The 24,533-nt window shown below is 42.8% G+C and overlaps 1 protein-coding gene and 1 pseudogene across 3 annotated transcripts in view; one reads left to right on the plus strand and one right to left on the minus strand.

Annotated features, from left to right (window-relative positions):
• SECISBP2L (SECIS binding protein 2 like) overlaps positions 1 to 9,739 on the plus strand; it is a 64,765-nt gene extending 55,026 nt beyond the window's left edge. For all 3 annotated transcript variants that reach the window (XM_006085988.3, XM_006085992.3, XM_006085990.3), the window contains one exon: positions 5,558 to 9,739. In XM_006085988.3, coding sequence (XP_006086050.1) covers positions 5,558 to 6,240 — 683 coding nt within the window. In that variant the 3' untranslated portion in view covers positions 6,241 to 9,739. The remainder of the gene's footprint in view (positions 1 to 5,557) is intronic.
• A 1,884-nt stretch (positions 9,740 to 11,623) lies between these two features.
• Positions 11,624 to 12,055, minus strand: LOC102430914 (annotated as a pseudogene).
• Positions 12,056 to 24,533: the final 12,478 nt, after the last annotated feature.

The following is a 24,533-nucleotide window of genomic DNA, read 5'->3' on the forward strand; positions in this document are numbered from 1 at the left end:
GCTTTTATCAGCGAAGAAAGATTTTCAGAAGACTTCCCCTTTTATTTGGCTAGAGCTGATCATGTGATTACTTTTAGCTGAATGAAAGGGAGACTTGGGCAAGAGAATATTTGGCAAAGGGGAATGGGATAACTGATGGTATAAGAACTATTTTAATTCATCCCCTGGGAATGGGTTCAAGTACATCTCAAATTTAGTTCTATCAACCAGAATGGCTAATGGCTGTTGGGTAGAAAACAGAATTTTCCATGTTATCCTCGTGCAATATTTCTAAAATGTTTTCTTTTGATTTCCATGGTTTAAAGTAAAAACAAATATGGGAAAGGATACTAATCACTGGGTAGAATAGAAAGGCTTCTGTGATAGTCCAGTCTTAGTGTCCTTTGTGCACACCTTATTTTCCTTGCTTATGTTTTTCTTCCACCTGAGCTGAGTGTCAGTTCTGTCATACTTACATGAAACAAATAGTTTCAGACATAAATCCCAACTAAGCTGTAAGTTTTTTGAGAATGGGGACTTGGTACATAATGGGCAGTTGATATATAATAACTCACTGAATTCTCACTATATGCTAGGCATTTTGTCAGCACTTTCCATTCATTAAGGTATTTAATCCTCTGAACAACCCTGTGAGATAAGAAATACTGTCCTGGAATTTTTTATTTTATTTTTAAGAGAGAGGAAGGGAAAGTATATATACAGAGAAACAGAAATATCAAGGTGAAAAAAACATCAATCCGCTGCCTCCTGCATACGCTCTGACCAGGGATCGAACCCAAAACCTGGGTATGTGCCCTGACTAGGTATTGGACCTGACACCTTTTGGTGTAGGACAATGCTCCAACCAACTGAGCCACACTGGCTAGGGCTGCACTGCAATTTATAGATGAGGAAGCTAAGACGAAGAGAGGTAAATAACTTGTTAAAGTAAGTCTGGCTCTGGAACCTGTACTATTAGCCAGTGATGTATACGTCCTGCCTGTTGAATGAATTCTCAGTGGGACCAAACAGTAAGTGTTCAGCAAGCAGTTATGAGGGAGGACAACCTCAATGTCTAGTCCATCCCTCCTGAGTTTCTTGCTCATCCTCTGCCACCACCTCTTCCTCTGTAGGCTCTTGAATTCATTTGTTTGTTCCTCTACTATAAAAAAACTATATAAGACAGTTTCCTTGTGTGTGCTGACTGAAGGGATAAATACACACACTTTATCCTCTGGCAAACCCACTAGTGACTTGAAAGTGTTTAAAAAGATAATTTCACAAAGAACCAGTAAACAGAAACAGAAAAGCATAGAAGGAGTTAAAAGGCAAAGAAGAGCTTTATTGAATAAGTTCTGCTAAAATAAACAGTTTTTAAGCAGGGTAGAGTTGGATCAGTACTATTTCCAGGTTTGTTGGGATCTTTGATCCTTCCTTTAACTTGCTTCTTCAAAAGGGGATGCCTGTCTGTTCTGTTCTGGCTTTAGATTGCCTGCATTCAGCACTCCTTCGCTCCCCCACCACCATCCTCCAATCAGATCTCTCCTGGCAGCACTTTTACACCTGCTGTGTTTGCCCTGTTGTGTTCATGTGTTTGTATGCTCATCAGTTATTGATCAACCTTCACCTATTACTTTAAAGTGGGAGAGAGCCTAGGGAGGCCTGTGGATATGTGATCTCAATAGCTCTTTGATCATTGTGACAAGACACTTGATGGCTAATTGCAGAGTTCCTTGTCTCTGCTTCCAGATCGATCTCCCTTTGCTTTTCAAAGGTGGCTTTCAGCTCACCTACTTAGTAGGTGAAAGCCCAAGACTAAGTCTTCAGAGAGGTCAGCCTGCTCCATCTACTGACCTCTTTCCTTTTTCCTATTCCTTGACTCATTATCATGGGGGAGATAGGACTTTTCCAAGTACTACAAGTGAAGTCTTGTAGTACTTTTGAAGGAGAAAAAAATTGTTGGAAGGAAATGCAAATATGCAACTGAAGTTTTAAAAAATGTTACGCCTTGCCCTGGCCGGTTTGGCTCACTGGATAGAGCGTCGGACTGGGGACTGAAGAGTCCCAGGTTCGATTCCGGTCAAGGGCATGTACCTTGGTTGCGGGCACATCCCCAGTGGGGGGTGCGCAGGAGGCAGCTGATCGGTGCTTCTCTCTCATCGATGTTTCTGGCTCTCTATCCCTCTCCCTTCCTCTCTGTAAAAAATCAATGAAATGTATTTTTTTAAAAAATGTTATGCCTTTTTAAAGTTTGTTTTTGCATAATGTATACATGAAAATTTTTACTTAATAGGGTTATCCCCCTCAGCACTTACTATATGCCAACCATAGGGACACACAGAGATGAGCAGGAGTGGGAATGAGAAGGGATGGAGGGGTAAACAGCAAGCACAAAACAAGTGCTTTGAACTATATATGCAAAAAGTATTGTTGGAATTCAGGTTATAACTGACTGTCTTTCTTAGGAGAGTCAGGAAAAGCTTCACAAAGGATCTGACATTTTAGATGGTTATCAAGGAGGAGGGAGGAGGAACCTGAAAGGTAAAGGAGGAAACACATCTCATACAGAAAGAACAGCTTATGCAAAGCAAGGAATTGTAAATAGAGTATGACTTCTGGGAGCAGTGAAAAATCAGTGTGATCCTGAGGGTGGAATGCATGGCTGGGGGTTAGAATGAATGGGACCAGAAAGATAGATAAGGGTCACACATGAAAGGCTTGGCTACAGCAAGCTAAGGAGTTTGGATTACCAGGATAATAGAAGGCCCATTAAACATTGATGTGACCAATTCACGAAACCAATTGGGAAGATATTACAGATGTACAGCTAGGTAAAGAAGGCGTAAGCTGAGGCAGTAGTGACCAAGTTGAGTAGTTTTTGAGTTAGAAGTGACATGGTACAGTTATGAATTCAGTGGAATAAAGGCATGTCATAAGGGAGAAAGATAGGATGAAGGATTACTATAAGATTTCTTCTGCTTTGAGACCATGAAAAAGATAATGTTACTAACTGAGAATGAGACTATAAGAAGAGGAGAAGGAGGAGTTGTTTTTCATGAGGTAGGAGTGAGAGTGGAAAGGACCTGTTTTATACTTTGAAGGAGCTGCAGAAAAGGATGTTCCAAACCATGTACCCTGATTTCAAGTACTGAAAATATGATCTATATTATACAGTTGATAGGTGACAATCAAGTTGAATGTATTAATACTAGAGGCCCGGTGCACGAATTCATGCCCTTGTGGGGTTCCTCAGCCTTGCCTGCAGGGATCGGGCTGAAACCAGCTCTCCAACATACCCTGAGGGATCTTGGATTGCAAGAGGGCACAGGCCAGGCCAAGGGACCCCACTGGTGCACAATTGGGGACAGGGAGGGACCACAGGAGGGCTCCGGGGCATGTCCGGCCCTTCTCGCCCAGTCCCGATCAGTCGAATCCTAGCAGCAAGATAACCTACCAGTCGGAGCATCTGCCCCCTGGTGGTCAGTGCATGTCATAGCGACTGGTCAAATGGTTGAACAGTCAAACCGTCGAACACTCAGCATATTAGGCTTTTATTATATATGATGATAAACAGTCTTGCTTTATCATTATAGCTTGATCATTATACCTTTAAAATGTATAGCAGCTATAATGCAGATAGAAGGGGATTTTTATTGTTAAGAAACCCACAAAAATAAGTGGAACTACATCAAACTAAAAATCTGCAGACAGAACAAAGGAAACCAACCACCTACTGAATGGGAGAAAATAGTTGCAAATCATATGTCTAATAAGGGATTAATATTTTTAAAATATCAAGAACTCATACAACTCAGTAGTAAAAAAAAAAACTACCACAATCCAATGAAAAAATGGGTAGAGGAGCTGAATAGATATTTTTCTAAAGAAGCTATACAAGTGGTCAGCAAGCGCATGAAAAGATGCTCAACATCTCTAATCATCAGAAAATGCAAATCAAAACCACAGTGAGAGATCACTTCACACTTGTTAGAATGGCTGTTTTCAAAAAGACCAAAAAAAAAAAAATGATGTCAGTGAGGATGTAAAGCAAAGGGAATCCTTGTGTACTCTTTGTGGAAATGTAAATTGGTAAAGCCACTATGGAAAACAGTATGAAGGTTCTTCAAAATATTAAAGATAGAACTGTCATATCCAGCAATTTCACTTCTGGGGTAATTATCCAAAGAAAATGAAAACATTAACTCAAAAAGAGATATGCAACCCCATGTTCAATGCAGCGTTACTTACATAGCCAAGATAAGGAAACAACCTAAGTGCCCATCGTTGGATGAATGGCTAAAGGAGATGTGGTATATTTATACAATGGAATATTCAGCCATATATAAGAATGAAAGCTTGCTATTGGCAACAACATGGATGGGCCTTGAGGGCATAATACTAAGTGAAATAAGTCAGACGGAAAAAGATAAATACTGTGTGCTCTCACTTATATGTGGAATCTAAAAAAATAAATACAAACACCAAGCTCATAGATACAGAGAACAGATTGGAGATTGCCAGAGAAGTGGGTTGAGGGTTGGCAAAATGTATAAAGGCGGTCCACAGACAGACTTCCAGGTATAAAATAAGTCATGGGGATATAATTTATAGCATGGTGACTATAGTTAATAATACTGTATTGCATATTTGAAGTTGCTAAGAGAGATTTTAAAAGCCCTCATCACAAGAAAAACAATTTTTTAAGTATTTACGGTGAAGGATGTTAACTAGACTTACTGTGGTGATCATTTTACAGTCTATACAAACATCAAATTGTAATGTTGTACACCTGAAACTAATATGTTATATGTCAGTTATACTTCAATAATAAAAAGATAAAATGAAAAAATATAAACTGGTAAATAAAAGAAAATAAAGAGGTAGTAGAGCTGTCCTTTTATCTTCTGATTCCTAGTACATTTTTAGCTCCAAACTGACATCATTAAAAATAATCTAGATTTATCACCACTGTATTAGACATAATAATGTTTTTTTTTTTGGTTCTCAAAGTCACTTGGTAAGCCAAGCCATGTATATTATAAAACAGATTTTCACACATGTTAGAAATACATGGGTGGCTTCTTTGCTTATAAATGGAAATCCTAGTCCCATTATAGGCCAAAAGACAGCTCTTAGGTAACTTGCTAAGGGAGCATGGTAAAACCAGTCAAATCAGAACTATTTCTGCTGGACATCTTGGCTCTACCATCTATGACTTGTGGATTCTTGAGCCTAATACACTTCAAGGCCAAAAAAAAGTTGGGCAATTTATTGATTTTCTTGAATACATGAATATTATATATGAGCATCAGTGAGATCCTATTGGTATAAGATCTTTTGCATTCTCAAGCATTAATATACTTATTTTTACCTCCTTGTTTTTTATCTTAAATGCACATTTTTGAGAATTGTTTTCTCTTTATAACATTTAAACTAGTACTAGAACAATCTAAGTTTTTCATTTTTCCAATCAGGTAGTGAGCCAGTAAATTTCTGTAGTTTGTTCTTCCCTCTTTTATGGGTTGCATAATTCTGAAACATTCTTCTGGTTTTTAAAAAATCTGTTTGATATTTGCAGAAACAAATTGGAGAAACATGGTGGAAACTTCAGATGGACTGGAAACATCAGAAAATGAGAGAGAGGTTTCCTGTAGACACAGCACATCTGAAAAATCCAGTAAACTTCCATTTGACACAGCCCCTGTTGGTAAGCAGCCATCTTTAGTGGCCACAGGCAGTACTACCTCAGCTGCAAACCCTGGGAAATCAGCAGTGAGTGAGAAAGAGGAAGTGAAGCCAGATGACCTGGAATGGGCCTCGCAGCAGAGTACTGAGACCGGCTCTCTGGATGGGAGTTGTCGGGATATTTTGAATTCCTCCATCACCAGCACCACCAGCACTCTTGTACCTGGCATGCTTGAAGAAGAGGAGGATGAAGAAGAGGAGGAGGAGGAGGATTATACCCATGAACCCATATCTGTAGAAGTACAGCTCAATAGTAGAATTGAGTCTTGGGTCTCTGAGACCCAGAGAACAATGGAAACTCTTCAGCTTGGGAAAACCCTTAATGGTTCTGAGGAAGACAATGCAGAGCAAAGTGGGGAAGAGGAAGCAGAGGTGCCTGAGGTGCTGGAGCCAGGGATGGACAGTGAGGCCTGGACTGCTGACCACCAAGCAAGCTCGGAGCAGCAGAAGCCCAGCAACTGCAGCTCTCTGAACAACGAGCACTCCGATTCTAATTATACACCCCCAGACATCTAGCTCAGGAAATGTCCGCTTCTCTCTCCAACCGTGTAAGGGTTACAGCCATTATCTTTTATGCTTCATCTCAACATTTTGCACTGTCCAATATTTAATATATGTATTTAATTCCTGACAAATATTTTTGTAGCTGTCTTTTACTTGTTATGATCTATAGCTTAGCTTTTAATTAGCATCTAAGTGTCTTTCTAAGAACTGTGTGGGAAATTCAGAATTGTTTCAGCTTATTTTGTTATAGAAAATACTGATTTAAAAAAGAACAAGACCAAGTTTTGAAGAAAATAAATTTAAAAATTTATTGAGAGTCATTTGGAAAGTTAAAGATCAAGATTTTAAGGATAGGAGCAGTTATCAGTGTTTGCTTCAAGACTACCCTTCTTTCACTCTAACCTGTCTGGCCAAAATATTTGGGCTTCTTCAAAAAAGACAGTAGAATTAGAAAACTTAAAAAAAAAAAAAGAAGCTGAGCATAAGTTAGTTCCCAACGTGTTTTGTGTTAAGAATTGATGCAACTTTTTTTGGTCCACAAATGATCGTTTCAGAAGTTACTGATCATAATAACCGATCGAAGTTGGGATGGGCTAACACAGCCTCCAGTATGTGGATTGGCACAATTAGAGTTGGCCTCATATAGGAAAATGATGGATGTTGTATTTAATTGTGAAAAGTTACCCATGATAGGACCTTCCAGGTTCTGTCTCAGATTTGCTGCTTACCTCAGGAATGCCTTTGTACATACTCATATTTACATAAAGTTAGGCAAATTTTGATATTGAATAACTGATTGTATGACTGCAGCTCTTAATTGGTAATGATTCAGAAACAGTCTTATACTGGTGTATTCTTCTGCATGCTTCTGATTCAGGACTCTAACTTTGAGATAGGGATTTGATGGGGTATCCAAATTTGTCCTGAGTAAGAAACCATTTCATCTTTTTTGAAATATATGTATTTTGCCTCTAGCCTCAAGCACTTGCCATGTAACACTAACCATAGTTACTGATAAGAGGTCAGGGAAAGGAACTTTACATAACTTAGTACGTATATCCTGATAATCAACGCTTGGAAGAGGAAGTTTTGAAGAAAAGAGCAAGTTGTTCTAATTGTGCTGAAACTATCAGATGATTTAGAGTATGCAGCTATACACAGGTATTAATACTTGATCATTATTATTTATCCCTGCCCTTCTCTAGGAATGTGTATACCTGCTGGGAGAAATACTGAGCTAAATGTTTTATTTGCTAGTCAGTCACCACCTGGTAATGGTGACCTTGACAAGTTTATGTAATGGTGGGAGAATTACAAATTACCTATTTTCTGTCTTCCCTCCAACCCACCCCCAACTGACCAACAGGCGCACAGACACCCCACCTTTACGCTTACAAGCTCCCAAAAGCAGGCACAGAACTAAGGAGGGAGGGGTATTTTCCCTGCCCTGGTTTTATAGGGTGGGCTTTGCCTCACAGAGGCAGGAGGAGAGAATTGGGCGATTCTTTACTGAACTCATTGGGACTACTGTGCTAGTTTTGATGTTTTATAACGCTGGCATTTAATTACTGGAGAGATCAGATTCTTGATTGATGACTTAGTATTTATGAATTGTGAAAGTTGAAGAGCGTTGCTATGTAGAAAATGTCGGTCAGTCAACTTTATTAGTGTGCTAAAAGGGGATGTTATTCTATCGTCCTGTCTAAACTTCTCCAGAATAGACTCCTTAAGCACAAAGTATCCAGTACTTAAAGGAACACAACATGTAAGGAATGAAGCCTCTGAAATAAAATCATGGATTTGTATGTGGCAGATCTTACTGTCCCTACACATTTGGAAGTGTTAGGTGGTTTAAAGAAATGATAGAGTTTTTGAACTACTGACAATCTTAAAAAAGCTTTTCATACTTTTTAATGGTGTAAATTTCTTTTGTTCGGTGTCAGTGATTCAGTAACTCTTGATCAAGGTAAGGGCTTGTCAAAGGTTTCTTATATTTTATATCTCTTCTGAATGAGAATTCTCATTTTAGATTTTTGACATTTGTATCAAAAGAGAGGTTGAGGAAATCTTTGGAACACTCATAACTTTTCATTTTGCTGTAGACATTAGACGTGTTTAATTCCTTGTCTGATAGACGCTCCTGCACGCGCAGCATCTTCTGCCAGCAAACCCCAGGGACCACAGCCTTTTTTATATGACACAGGTCACCTCTAGCGGACAGCCCACATTTATTAAAGGAAATGTTATGTTGAGCGTATGCTAAGTAAATGTTAATAATGTCTTTATAATTTGTTTCCTTTAGATAAATTCTGGGATGTGTACATTATATACAGGAGGAGGTGTGAAAATTAAGGAAGTGGGTTTTTTATGGATCTGGGGTGAGTGCCTCTTTGGAGACCTTGAGTAAGGGTTTATCATCACAAGAAATAAAAAAGTGATTTTTTTTTCTTGGTGTACAGAGGTGGTTTTACTGGCAATAATTAACATTAGATTTCTACTTCAATATATACGTATCTGAATTACAATATGAATTGCACTCCCAAAACTAGATTTCTGCTTCAGTAGGTTTGTTTACTGTGAAGATTACTTCTCAAAAGACAAATGTTCATATTAGCTTAAGTTTTGGTTTAAATATATTTGTAAATGATGTAATATATTTCTTTTGACTAAACATGGGAAAAATAATCTGTTATACATTGAAAAGTTTTTAAAGGCTTTGACTGGAGGTCATTTTTGCAGAGATGGTATTTTATATGCTTCCAGTATTTGGAAAAGAATTAGTCAAAAGGAATTTACATAGTTTAAATATTGAGAAATTAATATCCAAATAATGTACTTGTCTGATTTCTTAATAAACTGGGGGAGGTGGGGAGGGTGGTAATTGTAATGTGCAAATGAGTAGTGAACTCTACATTCATTTTTCTTCTCTTTAACATAAAACTTAAATCTCAACACATCGTTACTTTAATACATGTATAAATAAGTGTTACTATTTGTAAAGCTGCTGTTTGCTTAAAAAACCTGTCATTTAAGTATTTTCTGTGTGTTGTGCCAACAGGTTAGAACATTACCTTATCCATTTAAAAACTTTATCTTTTTTTAACTTAAAATTTTTTTCTGGGAAATAATTTATTTATAGGCATCTTCTCCCTCCCTCTTCCAACCTTTATACACATCACAGAATCAACCAAACTGTTTGCCTGATCTGAAATCTGAATCCTAATCATAAATTTTAAACTTGGTTGGCACATCACACTTTAAAAGTATTTGTATTGTTTTGTAATTTAATTTCTAAAGATATCACATGAATTTATAATTTAATGTCTTAATTGTAATGCTCTAATTAAAAACTAGCAAAATTAGTATGAATCATAACAAAAGGGTTGTTAGTTCTTTTGCTGTATGAAGGATAATTGTTATATCACATTTTAGGGGTAATAACAGCTTTTTTGCACTATGTAAATACTAGTGAAGATTCTTCTGTAACTAATAAAATTATTATTGAAATGCAGTCTATCATTTCAGAATAGATACTTAAGAAATTCATGACTTCCTGATGGGTTTGCCAAAGAAAGTTGTAAAACCTGCAGAAAGGTGTCATTTGTAAAAACCTCTACTTGGGATGGCAGAGCCTAGGCATCTAGCCAGTGACCATCTGGTGTTAGAAGACTCCTCCTAAGCCTTTCCCAATATTCACTCATTAATCCTCACAACAGCCCTTAGCGGAAATACTGTTTCTCATTTTTTAGATGAAACAGTCATGGAGGCGTTAAGTATCTTACCTAAGATCCCACAGGTAAATATTAGAACTGGGATTCAAACGCAGTCCATGGCAAAGCCCATGCTGTTACTGACTGCTTTGTTGTGTCACAGAATGTGCACACCAAACAGTGCTTTCCCTACTTCATCGAGTATCTCCGGGAGTGTGAAATGTGCCAGGCTGAACTGAGTGCCTCACTCTCTGAGCCTCACCTAATCACTCTCTAAAGTAGCCCCAGACCTTGTCACTGTGTCACAATGAAACGTAGGGAATCAGAAAAGAACAGACTCATCTATCAGAAAATAGTAGGATCACTAATGTTCATCATGAGAAGAAATTAACTTTTGGTGATCGCAAAAAGAAAGGCAGGACGCCTCAGTTGTATCAGAATATTTCCCCCTTTTTTTTGACCAACGTTTCTACCACTTAAAAGTTCCTTTTCTGACAGTGATCAGTTTTTCTTCTAACTGACCAGAAGAGGGTGTGCATGGCACCTGAAAATGGTCAAAGGCAGTTCCTCTGTAATATTTATTAATCATTTGTTTTAATGGGGAGAATGGGAAGAGAAGTAATCCTGAACTACGGGCTTTGCTGTAGCTGGTGCCTAGCTCTGAAGTCTAAGCTGAGTACTCAGGAACCATACCCATAAGTATGCCATTTTAGAAAGATCACACCGTCAAAAGACATTTAGATCATGTGTTAAGTAGTTCAGTTCAATTTGAAATTTATAAATTATTTTAGCAATATCTTAGCTTGAGTTGGGTTCTGATGTCCTTGGATTCTTCTGACATGTATGAAATATGACACCTGGCTTATTACAGATTAGGTATTAACGGCAGCCTGTACCTGGCAGGGCCCAAAGCATGCTCTCCTGGAGCTCCCACAGTGCGGGACTTGGAAAGGGGGAATGTTTCCATTCTGGACTAGTCTCAATCCCTGTGTTTCTCTCCACTCTGCTCCCCCCATCTTTTTGACGCTGAGTTAATTATTTGGCAGTCCTGTGGCAAGTAAAGAGACATTTACTCTTGCAGAAATGGGTTGAGTAACTGCATGACTGTAACCTGGCTACCGGTATCCAAGGTTCTAGTGTGGAAGCAGAGGGTTGGAGCAAGTAAGATACTGAGTTGCATGTAATTTGGAGCTACCAGCCGAGCTTGATGGTCTATATCCAGTGAATCGGTGAGCCGTGGTTTGGAGCCTCGACTGGTATAGTTTTCTGTGGAGGGAATGAGTGTTTCATCTCAGAAACCCCCAGCTTGGCCATGGCCTTGAGTTACCCAGAAGGACAGGTAAGAACCCTCGCCTTCCTATGGTGGAATTCTGATTTGAGGCAGTGTGTGTGCACTCTTACCTGCTAGGGGAAGAGGGATGTGAGGTGTGCACAGATTCCCCAGGTTGTCTTCGCTTTTCACTTTTCTCTGTTTACCTGAGTTAGAGCACTTTCCGTTGCTTTGCAAACCTTCAGCGTGAGAATGGAATAATGAATTAAAATTAAAGCAGTTGCCCGGCCAGTGTGACTCACGGTTGAACGTCGACCTATAAACCAGGAGATCATGGTTTTTTTTTAAGTTTATAGTTTATTTATCCTCTCATGAAAAATCTGCACAACCATCACAGATAAAATCGCCAAAGAATCTTTACTCCTGTAGTTCAATCTCCAGCTCACTTTTTGCCAGCACCAACGTTGGCCTTTGCAGTCCCCCCTGACTTTCTTCATTCTGTTCTTGCGTTCCTTTCTCTGTTTTTTTGAGGTCTTCTTCTCATATAGGCCATGTCTTGCAAGTCTGTGTTTGGGTTCATTTTTCTTCCAAGGAATCATAAATCATGCCAAAGCCAGTGGTCTTGCCACCACCAAAGTGGGTTCTGAATCCAAACACAAAGATGACATCAGGTGTGGCCTTATACATTTTGGCTAGTTTTTCCCGGATTTCTGTCTTGGGTACTGTTGCCTTCCCAGGGTGAAGGACATCAATGACCATTTGCTTCCACTGAAGTAGTCTGTTGGTCATGAACTTCCTGGTCCGGATAGTTACTGTATCATTCATGATGAAGGTTGGTCTTCAAGCAGCCAGGGAGGACAGGAGATCACGGTTTGATTCCTGGTCAGGGCACATGCCCGGGTTGCCAGCTTGATCCCTGGTAGAAGGCATGCAGGAGGCAATCAATCAATGATTCTGTCTCATTGATGTTTCTCTCTTTCTCTCTGAAATCAATAAAAATATATTTTACAAAATAAGATTAGGTGTATACATTTAAAAAATTAAAGTAGTTAATTTTGTTAGCTCTGGTTAAGGAGAAATGATAAAAGTTTTAAAATTATTGGTTTCTCAGTCTGGGAGAAATGTTAAGAGATCATCATCCCTGTCATTGTTCTTTTTTCTTGCTTTTCCTTTCCTAAAACCAATGCTTTAAGGCAAATGTTGAGTTTCTATCAAGTATTGTAACATTTGCAATTAAGAAGGTAAGAAAGATCTATGTTGCTACTTTACAAATATTCAAACAGTGATGGCCAAGAAAAAGGTGCAACTATTTCTTTAAGTTTCATTCTTTCCCTAATACTTGAGATACACCATTTAAACTGTCCCATAATCTTTTCGATAAAGGGATCAGCAAACTACAGCCTGTGTGCCAAATGGGCCAGAAGCCTGTTTTTGTAAATAAAGTTTTGTTGGAACACAGTCACACCCATTCCTTTACATATTGTTTGTGGCTGCTTTCCTGCGACAGTGACAATTGAGTAGTTGTGGCAGCAAAGCCTAAAATATTTGCTAAGATGGGCCCTCTACAGGGCCAATCTCTGAAATTGAGACGGTGTCTAATAGCACTGCGTTCTTGTGTGATTTTCTCCCGGTTCTTCCTTTTATTTCTAGGGATGATGCATTTGTTATGGATTTACATACTAAAAAAAAGTGTGTTAAGCTCCTGCCCAGTGGTAGAGGCATGGGGATGCCTGGGAGGTGTACCATGGGGAACAAGCCTTTGATAGTACAGGCTCTCGGGAGGCTTGGGCTCCTGTTTCTCGTTCTCTCCGCACTCGAACATCAGGCAAGTCCCTGACTCTGAATCTTAGTGTCTCCTCTACCAGTGAGGGATGTACTGGTTGAATTCATTGCAGAACCCTAAAATTTGGATAGTCCTTGGGGAAACAGGCCATGCTTTGGTTAAGGATGGTTATGAGTTGGAGCAGGACTGGGTTCTGTGTGAAGGCCACCACAGCCAAAGACCACCTACATCCCCAAAGTAGGTTTGGTACCCAGAATGGGCCATGGTCATTAAGCTAGTCACCATAGTTCCCTTGAAAATTTGAACTGGGGGCCACAGAAAGCGAGTGGAATAGGTATGCTGAGAATAGAGGCCATGAGAACAACAGAGCAAGGAGCTGCCTTCTATCCTGACAGCTTTGCGTATTTAGCCTGTTCCTAGGCCTTTGATCAATACTTTTTCGTAATTATAGAGAGCTTGTGTGCTTTTGACAACAAACAGTCCTACATACTAGTAGATGATCGTTAAGGTTCCTTTGAACACAAATGTTCTTAAGGCTCTATAAAGAGAGGGGTTCACCATATGTGCATTAAGAACTTGCTACACGTGCCAAGAGCTGGTATGTGTCCGGATGGGTAGCTGGGGGCGTATAGAAAGGCCCCAGGGCCGCAGTGGGGATGTCTGCAGCTGGGACATGGCTGGGTCAGGGTACTTCCTCCAGGCAGGCTATGGGTGTGGAAGCCTTTCAGCAGCTCCAACAGTCATCGTCACCATTACACCCGGATAGGCGTCCAGAACCAACAGGTCTGGAGATCATCCTTGACCCTTGTCCTCCTCACACATCCAATCTGTCAGGAAAGCTGGTTAATTTCACAGCAAGATGTATTCAGAACCCAATGACTTACTCCCTCTCTTCACTATCTCTCACCTGGATTGTTCCAGGCATCTCCCCCTGATCATAATTCACTCTTGTCCTATGGTTTGTTCTCCACACAGCAGCCATAATGATCCTGTTAAAAATCTAGCCGAACCGGTTTGGCTCAGTGGATAGAGCGTCGGCCTGGGGACTCAAGGGTCCCAGGTTCGATTCCGGGCAAGGGCATGTACCTTGGTTGCGGGCACATCCCCACTGGGGGGCGTGCAGGAGGCAGCTGATCGATGTTTCTCTCTCATCGATGTTTCTAACTCTCTATCCCTCTCCCTTCTTCTCTGTAAAAAATCAATAAAATATATTTAAAAAAAAATCTAAACAGATCATCTTACTCTTCTGTTCTGAACCCTGCAGTGGTTCCCACCTCCCCCAGAGGAGAAGCCTTCTTTCTTATCCACAGTGGTTCACATGCACGTGCACTCACACAGTGACCTCTGACCTCTTCTTCTACCATACCTCTCCCACTACCCTTGCTCACTCTACTGGCCTCCTTGCTGGAGGTCTGGAACACGGTGCCCAGTATGCTGCTGCCTCAAAGCCTTCACACTGTCTGTTCCCTCTGCTGGGAAGTTTATTCACCCCCTCCTGCACCTCCTTTGGGTCTTTGTTCAAATGCACCTGTCACACGCTTCATCACTTGATTCCCAGTCCTACTCTTTCTTCCCTATTTGCAGTTATCCTCAAACCTGTTCTCTTCCTCTCCCCCCCCCCCCCATTTGCACTTACCAAGCTGTAACTTCCTATTAAGCTTATCTCACTTGCCTCTTCCTCCCCTCCCTCCCCCTACTAAGCTCTGTGGGCAGGGACTTTGAACTGTTTTGTTACTTATTTATCCTCAGTGCTTATTAGCACAATGCCTGGCATAATATAGGCACCAATATATCTTTGTTGAATGAATGAATGAATGAATGAATGAATGAGAGAAGGCTGAATGAAGTCAGAAAATGGGCATTTGCAATGCAACCATGCTCTGCAGCATTTACTCTAGTACTTGCTGACTCCCTGACTACTATTTTCCCACATTTTCTCAGAGTTTGGGATTGGAGGGAAAACAAATGTGAATCTCAAATAGAAAAGCCTCACCCCAGAATAGGGGGAGGTGACAAGTATGGGCCACAATTAAACGTGATGGGGGCGGGAATGCATGAGCAGTACATGAGAGTATGGTCTATTATTCTTTATATTTGTATGAATACATGAGAGTATGGTCTATTATTCTTTATATTTGTATGTGCTTGAGATATTTAATGAAATATCTCAAAAGGAATGGCCAACAAAATTACAACCATTGTCTGTTCCAGCGATTTTCAACTGGTGTGCTGTGGCAGGCACTCCGGTGTGCTGCAAGAAATGTTAAGACATGCAATGCCTGACTATTGAGTCAGGGGCACTGACCTATTTTCCCTTAGATTGTCAAATAAATAAATGACAACAGGCAATACAACCGTAGCTGTCCAGTGTGGATGAATAAAAATTATGCCTATTTTTTTGGTCCTATTAGCAAAAAAAAAAAAAAAAAAAAATTATTTGCTGCAGTATTTTTTTTTCTGCTTTTATTTTTTATTATTTTTTAAAATTTCTTTACTAATTAAGGTATTACATATGTGTCCTTATTCCCCCATTGCCCCCCCATCCCCCCCTCATGTCCTCACCTCCCTGTTGTCTGTGTCCATTGGTTATGCTTATATGCATGCATACAAGTCCTTTGGTTGATCTCTCCCCCTTACCCCCACCCTCCCCTACCTTCCCTCTGAGGTTTGACAGTCTGATTGATGCTTCTCTGTCTCTAGATCTGTTTTTGTTCATCAGTTTATGTTGTTCATTATATTCCATAAATGAGTGAGATCATGTGATATTTATCTTTCTCTGACTGGCTTATTTCGCTTAGCATAATGGTTTCCAGTTCCATCCATGCTGTTGCAAATGGTAAGAATGCCTTCTTTTTTACCGCTTGCTGCAGTATTTTAGGAATTACTTTACATGTGCCATGAGATGGAAAAGGTTGAAAATCGCTGTTCTATTCCATCACTGACTTCCCAAACTTTACACTAAGTCTGACTTCAGTTCATTGACCAAAAAAGTTAGTGGTAGAACCCTGGCCAGTTTTCTTAGTGGCTCTAGCCGCATCCACCAAAGGGTCACGGATCTGATTCCCGGTCAAGAGACTGTTTGGGCGGCAACCAATCTATTTGTTTCTCTCGTCCATGGTCCTCTCTTTCTCTTCCACCCACCCACCCCATCCCTCCACTCTCTAAAAAACAATCAATGGAAAAAATGCCTTCGGATGAGGATTAAAAAAAAAAAAAAATTTAGCCGAACCGGTTTGGCTCAGTGGATAGAGCGTCGGCCTGCGGACTCAGGGGTCCCAGGTTCGATTCCGGTCAAGGGCATGTACCTTGGTTGCGGGCACATCCCCACTGGGGGGCGTGCAGGAGGCAGCTGATGGATCTCTCTCATCGATGTTTCTGGCTCTCTATCCCTCTCCCTTCTTCTCTGTAAAAAATCAATAAAATATATTTTAAAAAAAATTTAGTGGTAGAAATGAAACTATAGCCCTAGCCAGTTTGGCTCAGTGGAGAAGAACGTCAGCCTGTGGACTGAAGGGTCCCAGGTTCGATTCCGGCCAAGGGCACATGCCTAGGTTGCGGGCTCAATCCCCAGTTTGGGGGGCATGCAGGAGGCAGCCGATCAATGATTCTCATCATTGATGTTTCTATCTCTCTATCCCTCTGCCTTCCTCTCTAAAATCAATAAAAAAATATTTTTTTAAAAAAAACTATAAATCAATCTTAGACCCCTGTCTTGATTGATTTAGCAAATAGTTATGATTTAATAAATAGCCAGTAGCTACAGATTTTATCTTTTTCCTATGAACCGGAAATCATGCCACTTCATCCTTCACTTGGCCTAACTCTCCCCCAGTAATGAGGAATGTGGCTCACGCCTATGACTTCCCCATCTGCTCTCTAGCCAGAGCAAGGTGCTTTAATCTTCATAGAAAGTTTGAAGATTGTGTTGGCAACCCACTTATCTGGTTTCCTTAGCAACCAGAGCACAGTACAGTGACGGCATCCCTTGCTCAGAATAGAAATTGGGTAAGCCTGATCGTGGTGCCCCAGATTGGCTCAGGGATGCTTTAACTCTTCAGAGACCTTCCTCACCTGGCTCTTTGTGATAGCCAACCATAAAGGGATAACTTCCTGGAACATAATCACAGCAAAAGCTCTGGACCTGGGTCCACAGCCTGGACCCGTGTTCACAGCCAGCTCACCCTCGCCAGTTAGAGTCGCCCTGGACATGTTGAACAAACTCTTAATCCAGGAATTTAAGAAAAATTGTCCATGTTCTTGTAACTATTGCAGCAATGTGGGTATGCTGCCACCAGTTTTCATGAACTCTGAGCAAGAAGCAAGATGATGAAGCTGCCAAGGCATTTAGGAAAAGCATAAAGCAAAAAATAAAACAACTTTTAAAAGAAATCACTGGTAAAGAACTGACTAGGCATCTATTGTTTTGACTGCTGACTATGTCCCTTCTTTGGGGAATGGGTCCATGCCTGCCCAGCCCCATCCCCACCAGGGGTATAATTTCTTAACTGCAGCGGAAACAGCTAATGGATCCTGAAACATTGATTGGTCTGGAATCCCGAAACAGTTCATCCAGGATGGGCCAGTGTGTCTTTTTCTTGAGATTTCTGGATTTGGACTGAGAGATTGATTGGCTCCGTTGGTTTTCGGTGCCTGGACTTTAAGACAGGAATCTCCAACAGCACGGGTGGCCATGAAAAAGCAAAGTCTGGGTCAGCGTGTCGAGCAGGTTTCCTGACCATCAGAAGTTTTAGAGCAGTGATGGCGAACCTTTTGAGCTCGGCTTGTCAGCATTTTGAAAAACCCTAACTTAACTCTGGTGCTGTGTCACATATAGAAATTTTTCGATATTTGCAACCAAAGTAAAACAAAGATTTATATTTTTGATATTTATTTTATATATTTAAATGCCATTTAACAAAGAAAAATCAACCAAAAAAATGAGTTCATGTCATAGGTTTGCCATCACTGTTTTAGAGCCTCCAACATCCTAATGCCTTGACTCTCCACCAGGGGAAAGGTTTATTGTACATCAGGCAGTTTTTTCCTAATGTGTTAGACCAGGGAACACAACATTCTACAGATTTACTTGGCCACAGAGCACTTTCTCTGTGCAAAAACTATGAACATCCTGGGGAACTAGTTTTCATGTATTGTGCATCATAAGTTGCTTAAGGTCTTGGCTGGGATTCTCAGTTGGTTAGAGTGTTGTCCTGATACACCAAGGTTGCAGGTTCAATCCTCAGTCTGGGCACATACAAGAAGCAGCCAGTGAATGTATAAATAAGTGGAGTAACAAATCAATGTTTCTCTCTCCCCCCAGCGCTCTCTCTCAAATCAATCAATAAATAAAATAAAGGAAAGGAAAACATGTTGCTTAAACTATGAAGGTCCTGGAGGATGGGGTGGGCACACAGGGACGGCTGGACTGCTGTAACTCAGGTTCTCAGCCAGGGTGATTTTCTTTCCAGGGGAACACTTGGCAAGTCTGGAAATATTTTGATTCTCACAACTGGAGAGGGTGCTACTAGCATCTACTGGGTCGACACCAGAGAAGCTGCTAAGCATTGTACAATGCACAGGATTGTGCCTCCTCCCTCCCCACCACAAAGAATTATTCGACCCAAAATGTCAATAGTGCAGAGGTTGGAAATCTGAACTAATTTAGCCCCGAGATGCTGGCTTAGTCCTGGGTTCAGGACCCCACGTAGTTGGCATGTGCTCACACGGTGCAGTCAAACGCTCATGACCCCTGCTTCTGGCGCATGTTCAGACATTCCCTAATGTTCCAGTGTGGACTCAGCCAGACACGTTCAGATCTTCTGGATAAAGCAGACCTCCCCCCGCCCCACTTCCTGGGGAAGAGGATGAGGAGAGTTCACCCCCAGCTTCTGATCACATGCCAGTGCCTCCTCCCACGTCTCCCAGTTATTTTCTCCCATCACATGTGGAGGCGTGTGCGGAGCAAAAGGGCATGGAGGCACCTCTGGCAAAGGCTGTGGGCGAATGCTCCAAGGAAAGCATGAGTCAAGCGCCAGCAGAAGACGGGAGAATGCGCTGGTCTGGCCCCAACCACAAAATTGAATCTATCAAGAGTGGTGGGAACTGCGTTGTGTGGGACGCCCTGAAGTGGAACCCAGCCACCTGCTCTGGTGAGCAACCTCCCCGGCCGATGCATTAAAGCCTCCTGTGTTACTCCAATCACTTCGTAAGGAACCACGCCCCTCAGGAGCGTGGAAATGCCTGAGCAGCCTCTGTATTCCTGGAGAGGAGAATGGAGCACAAAGCAGGCTGTGCTACAAAGGATTCACTCCCTTGAAGTCATCACATCCTGGCTTGCCCCAGAGTCAGGGGCTCCTCAAATGTGGGGCTTCCTTAGAAAGCCAAGATAGTTCCGTTATTTGTGAAGAGCGGTCACCCTACTGTTCAAAGACTTGCTGAGTCACGAATGAGCGCCCTTTATTGCATTCTAATTGAATTATTTGATTGTTGCTGATGATATGCCCGTGACTGAGTGAGGTACCCTGGCGGCCGAGAGAAGTCCAGGCAGTCCTGACTCACACATGGTTGTGTGCTGAGCATGCGGAACCCTTTCTTGGGACTCGGAGCATTTTCCCAGACAAACCATTCATTCTAAAGTGCTGATGAGACTTCCAAGCTAAACCCCAGAAGCCCTAAGTACAACTCATATTGGAGTTGAAATGACAGAACACTCCCCTCAACTACTGGAAACAATGCTTTTGCAAATGTAGTATTTCAGCTACATAGGTTGAAACTGGGGTTGTGATTTCCCTTTGTGTGGAGAGCCTCAAGAGGCTAGGACACCCCTCAGTCTGACTTTCCCGCCCAGGTGCTAACGGGGGAGGGGGGGGGGGGTGGATCCTATTATGTCGCCAGGAACTCAAGGCCCACCCAGATGTGATGTAACTTCCTGTTACTTCGAATATATATTAAACTTACTTCCAGTGCTGTCTGTGTGTCTGTCCCTCCATCAGAGGGCAGACGCCACACCCAGGCCCAGCTTTTTTTCTATTTTTGTGTCCTGTCTCTTTCATTTCTTCCTCAAATCCCAAGCGCCTCTACTTAAAGAACCAGCTCATGTCTCTCTCTCTTCGTGCTGGACGCGGAGAAGGGAGACCCCCGTCATACCTTTGTTTCTAAGAGAAAGTGAATATAATGGAATAGGTGCACAGTCACAGTTTCCTGGCCCCTCCTACTAACACATGCAAATGGACACATACATGTGCACACACATACATGTGCACGCATAAACATGTACATGGTCTGTTTCTTACCCAAACTCCCACCCCAATGAGATAGTGAGAATCACGGTTTCCTGGTGTGATGTCAGGCCAGTGGCATTTTCCCTGCTGGGTTCTCACATCTCAGGACAGACACTCTCCAATCTGTGGCTCCCAGACACTGAACCGCCGAGTGTGTGGACCAGAGGCCCAGGGCTGGCAGCACGTGGGTCAGGGCAGCGAGAGCTGAACCCCAGGCAGAGCTTCCAGGATGTGGGATCTTTGGTTCGGAGAGGGCCAAGAGGTGATTCAGTTCAGTCCCCTCTTTACAGATAAGGAAACAGGCCCAGGGGAGCGAAGGGACCTGGCCAAGGTCACGTAGGCTTTGGGAGGCATGTTAGGGGACCCCCAGGCTCTGGCTACTCCACCTGTGCCTCAGAAACTAGAAAATTTCCAGGGGTTCTCCCCCACCCCCATTCTACTTTTGAAAGTAGGTTCTCTAAGGAAAGCTTTGTTTTCTGGCCAAAACAGCTCTGCTTGCTAAATTGGGATCTAGGCCTCCCAAGGCAGAGATGCCAGGCTTTGCTACCCTGTGACACCACAGATGCCACACCTTCCCGCCCCTGGAATCTTCCTCTAACCAACAGCAACAGGGCAGCCCCGCCAGCCAGCAGCCACTTCTACCATCGGCACCATATTTACCTCCACCAGTTGGAGAGAGGCTGCCTGGCTCCTGGCCACCTTCTCACATCTGCAAATGTTCTTAAGCTCCAAGATGCCCTGGCTGGGTAGCTCAGTTGGTGAGAGCACCAACCCAATGTACCACTGGTGTGGGTTGCAACCCCAGTTAGGGCATCAACCAATGAAAGCACAAATAAGTGGAATAAATCTCTCTCTCTTTCTCCCTCTCTCTTCAGGCGTTGAGTCTACGTGACTTACCCAAGTGATTCTCTTTTGCATTCTCCCCATTACTGCTTCAGCTCTCTGTCCCTTCTTCCTCACCTTCTTAGTTCAAATCTTTCACCTTCAAGTTAACTTGACTAATTTTGCTGTCCTCTGTTATCCCATTTCTCATCAGCTCTTCTCTGGCTCACTAGATATTGTAAGACAACAGGTCTCTTTCATTCTCTGATTCTCTTACACTTGCCAATGAGTTACTCAGTGTGGGTGGAGCCAAGTGTACAGATGTAGAAACATCTGGTTTAGTCTCAGCTCTGCCATCTTCTAGCAGTGGGCCTTGATCAAGCCACGGGATTGCTGGGGAGTAAATGAATTAGTGTAGTGAAAGGGATGTGCCAGTTGTCGAATGCTGATCACAGGAGTGGTGCTATTGCAGATGTTCTTGGTGAAGGTGTTGTTCAGTGAGCTGCCTGGGGGAGTGCCCTCACAGCTTCACATTGCCGTTAGGCCACCATCAGGAGCGGGATGAAAAGCAGCCCTATGAATTCACTCTGCTCGTAAAGAGCATCGCTGACGTTCACAAAAGGGCAATGTTTATTTTCTCACAAAGTCTGAAGAAGTAGCTTGTGATCCTGAAGAACAGGTTTGTTTTCATCAGTGAACACCACAATACAAAAATGATCATGTTTCCTTCGTTGTCTTGGCTGCTTGGAGCTCAGAATTAAATTGACAGTCTACTTAGCAAGTTTATTTGCCCTTCTGTCAAACACTTTATATGCGATCACTGCTGTCACCTGAATTTCCTTCTTGTTTGTTATCTTCACTTGGGTCTTCAAGGTACAGGGGTGGGCAAAAGTAGCTTTACAATTGTTCATATGGAAATAATACAATAAATAAATAATAATACGTGTACTCACAACAGTAAGCCTACTTTTGCCCACCCCTGTATTCAGTTCACAAGTTAATGGAGGAATACATTCTTGTTGTGAGGATGAAAAGACCTCAGAACTATACAGAACAAAACTTGAAAGTATTCACGTGTTATTTATGATGTAGTATTCTATTTGTGCAAGTAGGCTCATATCCATTTGGAATGATATTAGGAATAATCACGTTTTTTAAAACAAACAAAAACTTTATTTGAAAGCTTACTACTCTGCTAGATACAATCGCATATCTATTCATTCTAACAGCCCGTTTTACAGATAAGGCAAGTGAGTGAGGTTGTTGGTTGTTCAAAGTCAGAGAGAGCAAATGGCAACGCTGGGCGTGAAGCTCAGGTGTGGGGTTCGAAGTTTGCATGTTAGCTCCTTTATTTGTTTGTTTTTAGCTGTTCCACCCTCACAGCAAAAAGGAGGATTACAAAGCGTATGTACAGCTGGGCTGTGTGGATGTGGTGGGAGAGCCTTGTGACTGCTCTGCATTACAGCTACTCCTCCCTCTGCCCCAAGCCACTAGGATTATTTAGGTATCTCAGCCCCGAGCATCTTCTCTTTAAGTGCCAGCAGATGTCTGATCTCCTGCTAACTCCAGAAGACTCAGCAAAGGTCAGGAGTGAGAAAGGTAGCTTTTAACCTTCTTCCACCATCGACCTTCCCTGCTGATCACTGGGCTGCAGTATCAGGCCAGCATACAGCGTGTCCTCTCTCTTTTCCGAAGAGGCAGTAGCAGCACCTGTACTGCTCAGAGCTGGTCAGGGGTCTGGTGGAAAGAAATCGATCGCCTCCCAGTCCTGTCCCACCTGCGCCCCCCTCCCCGCAACAATGGCAAATTCTTACTGCTGCGGAACAAGTTTGCCTGGGCTCCTTCCTGGCCACCCCTTCCAGGAATTGGTACTGGCTTGCCCCTCCTCCTCGGCCCTGGCCAGAGGACACAGCCATGGGTACACACGCTGCCCGCTGTCCCGGCAAGCCGGCAAGCACAGTTCTATTTTCATCCGAATTCCCAGCATCTTGGAGAAAGAACTTGGCCATTCCTGTCGACCAGACCCCTAACAAGGGAGGAGAGCCTGCGGGCTCTGCTGTAACCTTCCTTTGACTGGGACTCCGAAGACAAAGGTGAACTTGAGTGCTGCAGGGACACAGCTTCCCTTTATGCTCCCGCAGGCCCCCGGGCTGTCTCCGCTCAGCACTGAGGCCCTTTTGTCCCGGCGGGGCACCCCCAGCCTGACTGCCCGACTGTTACTGCGCGGTCCCCGCGCCCTCGCCCCTCCCGCGCGAGCCGCTGCGCCCGGAGAAGGGCTTTTGAGTTTCGCGAACGCACACTGGCCCTTTTCTTCTCGGGGCGCCTGCAGCTTTGATGCTGCGCGCCTGGCAGCCTGGCAGCCTGGCACTCCGCTGGTCCTTTTCTGGGAGGCCGTGCGAACGCGGGAACTGGGCGCTTTTGCGGCCGCCGGGCTCCCCGGGAGAGGCGCAGCCCGGGCAGTGCGGAGCCCCAGGGCCGCAGCTCTGCCACGCTCGCTCGGGACTCGCCGGGAGGCCTGGGAGGAGCCGCCGGTGCGAGTCCGCCCGGACACGGATCAGCCCGCTGTGTTGCAGACCTTGGCCGCAGGCATCACTTCCACCGGCCATGCTACTTCTAGGAACTCATCCAGTATACCAGCATATGGATACTTTTCACTCGAATCTCTTAAAAACATTTCTAAACATGCAGAAAGATGGAAAGATTTTTCAGTGGTAGAGTGGATATTCATATACTCATTATCTAGAATCTGCAGTTCACATTTTGTAGGGAAGGAGTTAGTTACAAGAGCTATCTTAGTCCTACTGTGTGTGTGTGTGTGTGTGTGTGTGTGTGTGTGAATCTAAATGCCTCCCCACCCCCTTTCTTGAATTATGGCACATTTGTCCAATGGTACTACATAGCAATTAAAATAGTATCGTACATTTAGTGACATGGAAAAAATGTGGTGTTTTTATGTTAAATGAGAGGAAAATAAGTAGAAACTATGCACAATATTAAGTTATCTTTTGTTTAAAAAAAGGTTTATGCATAGGAAATAAAACACCCTGAGATGATCTATTAAAATGTTAACAGGATTGTCGCTAAATTAGGATATGGTTGAATTTAATTTTCATCTGGCTTATTTTATTTCTTTCAATGAAATACTATGTTAAGTGAAAAGGGAGATTTAAAACGTGTGACCAGCTCAAGAGACCAACAGGGGTTATCCTGTTGTTTAGCACCATTTATGTTGACGGAAATCCTGGGCCATCCCAACTCCCATGTAAACATTCCTGCATCCCCTGCATCCTGCTGGTGTGTGGGGGGAGTTGGAACACGTAACGCCCCACACAGTTTCCCAAACAGGAGCACCAGGTCCCCCTTTTCTCTCCTGTCCCCCTCTCCTGTGGCTAACTGATTCCACTCTCTCATCACTCCTTAAGCCAGGGCCGTTCCTCAGC

This window comes from Myotis lucifugus, unplaced genomic scaffold, assembly GCF_000147115.1.
Source record: "Myotis lucifugus unplaced genomic scaffold, Myoluc2.0 scaffold_23, whole genome shotgun sequence".
Taxonomy (NCBI): Eukaryota; Metazoa; Chordata; class Mammalia; order Chiroptera; family Vespertilionidae; genus Myotis; species Myotis lucifugus.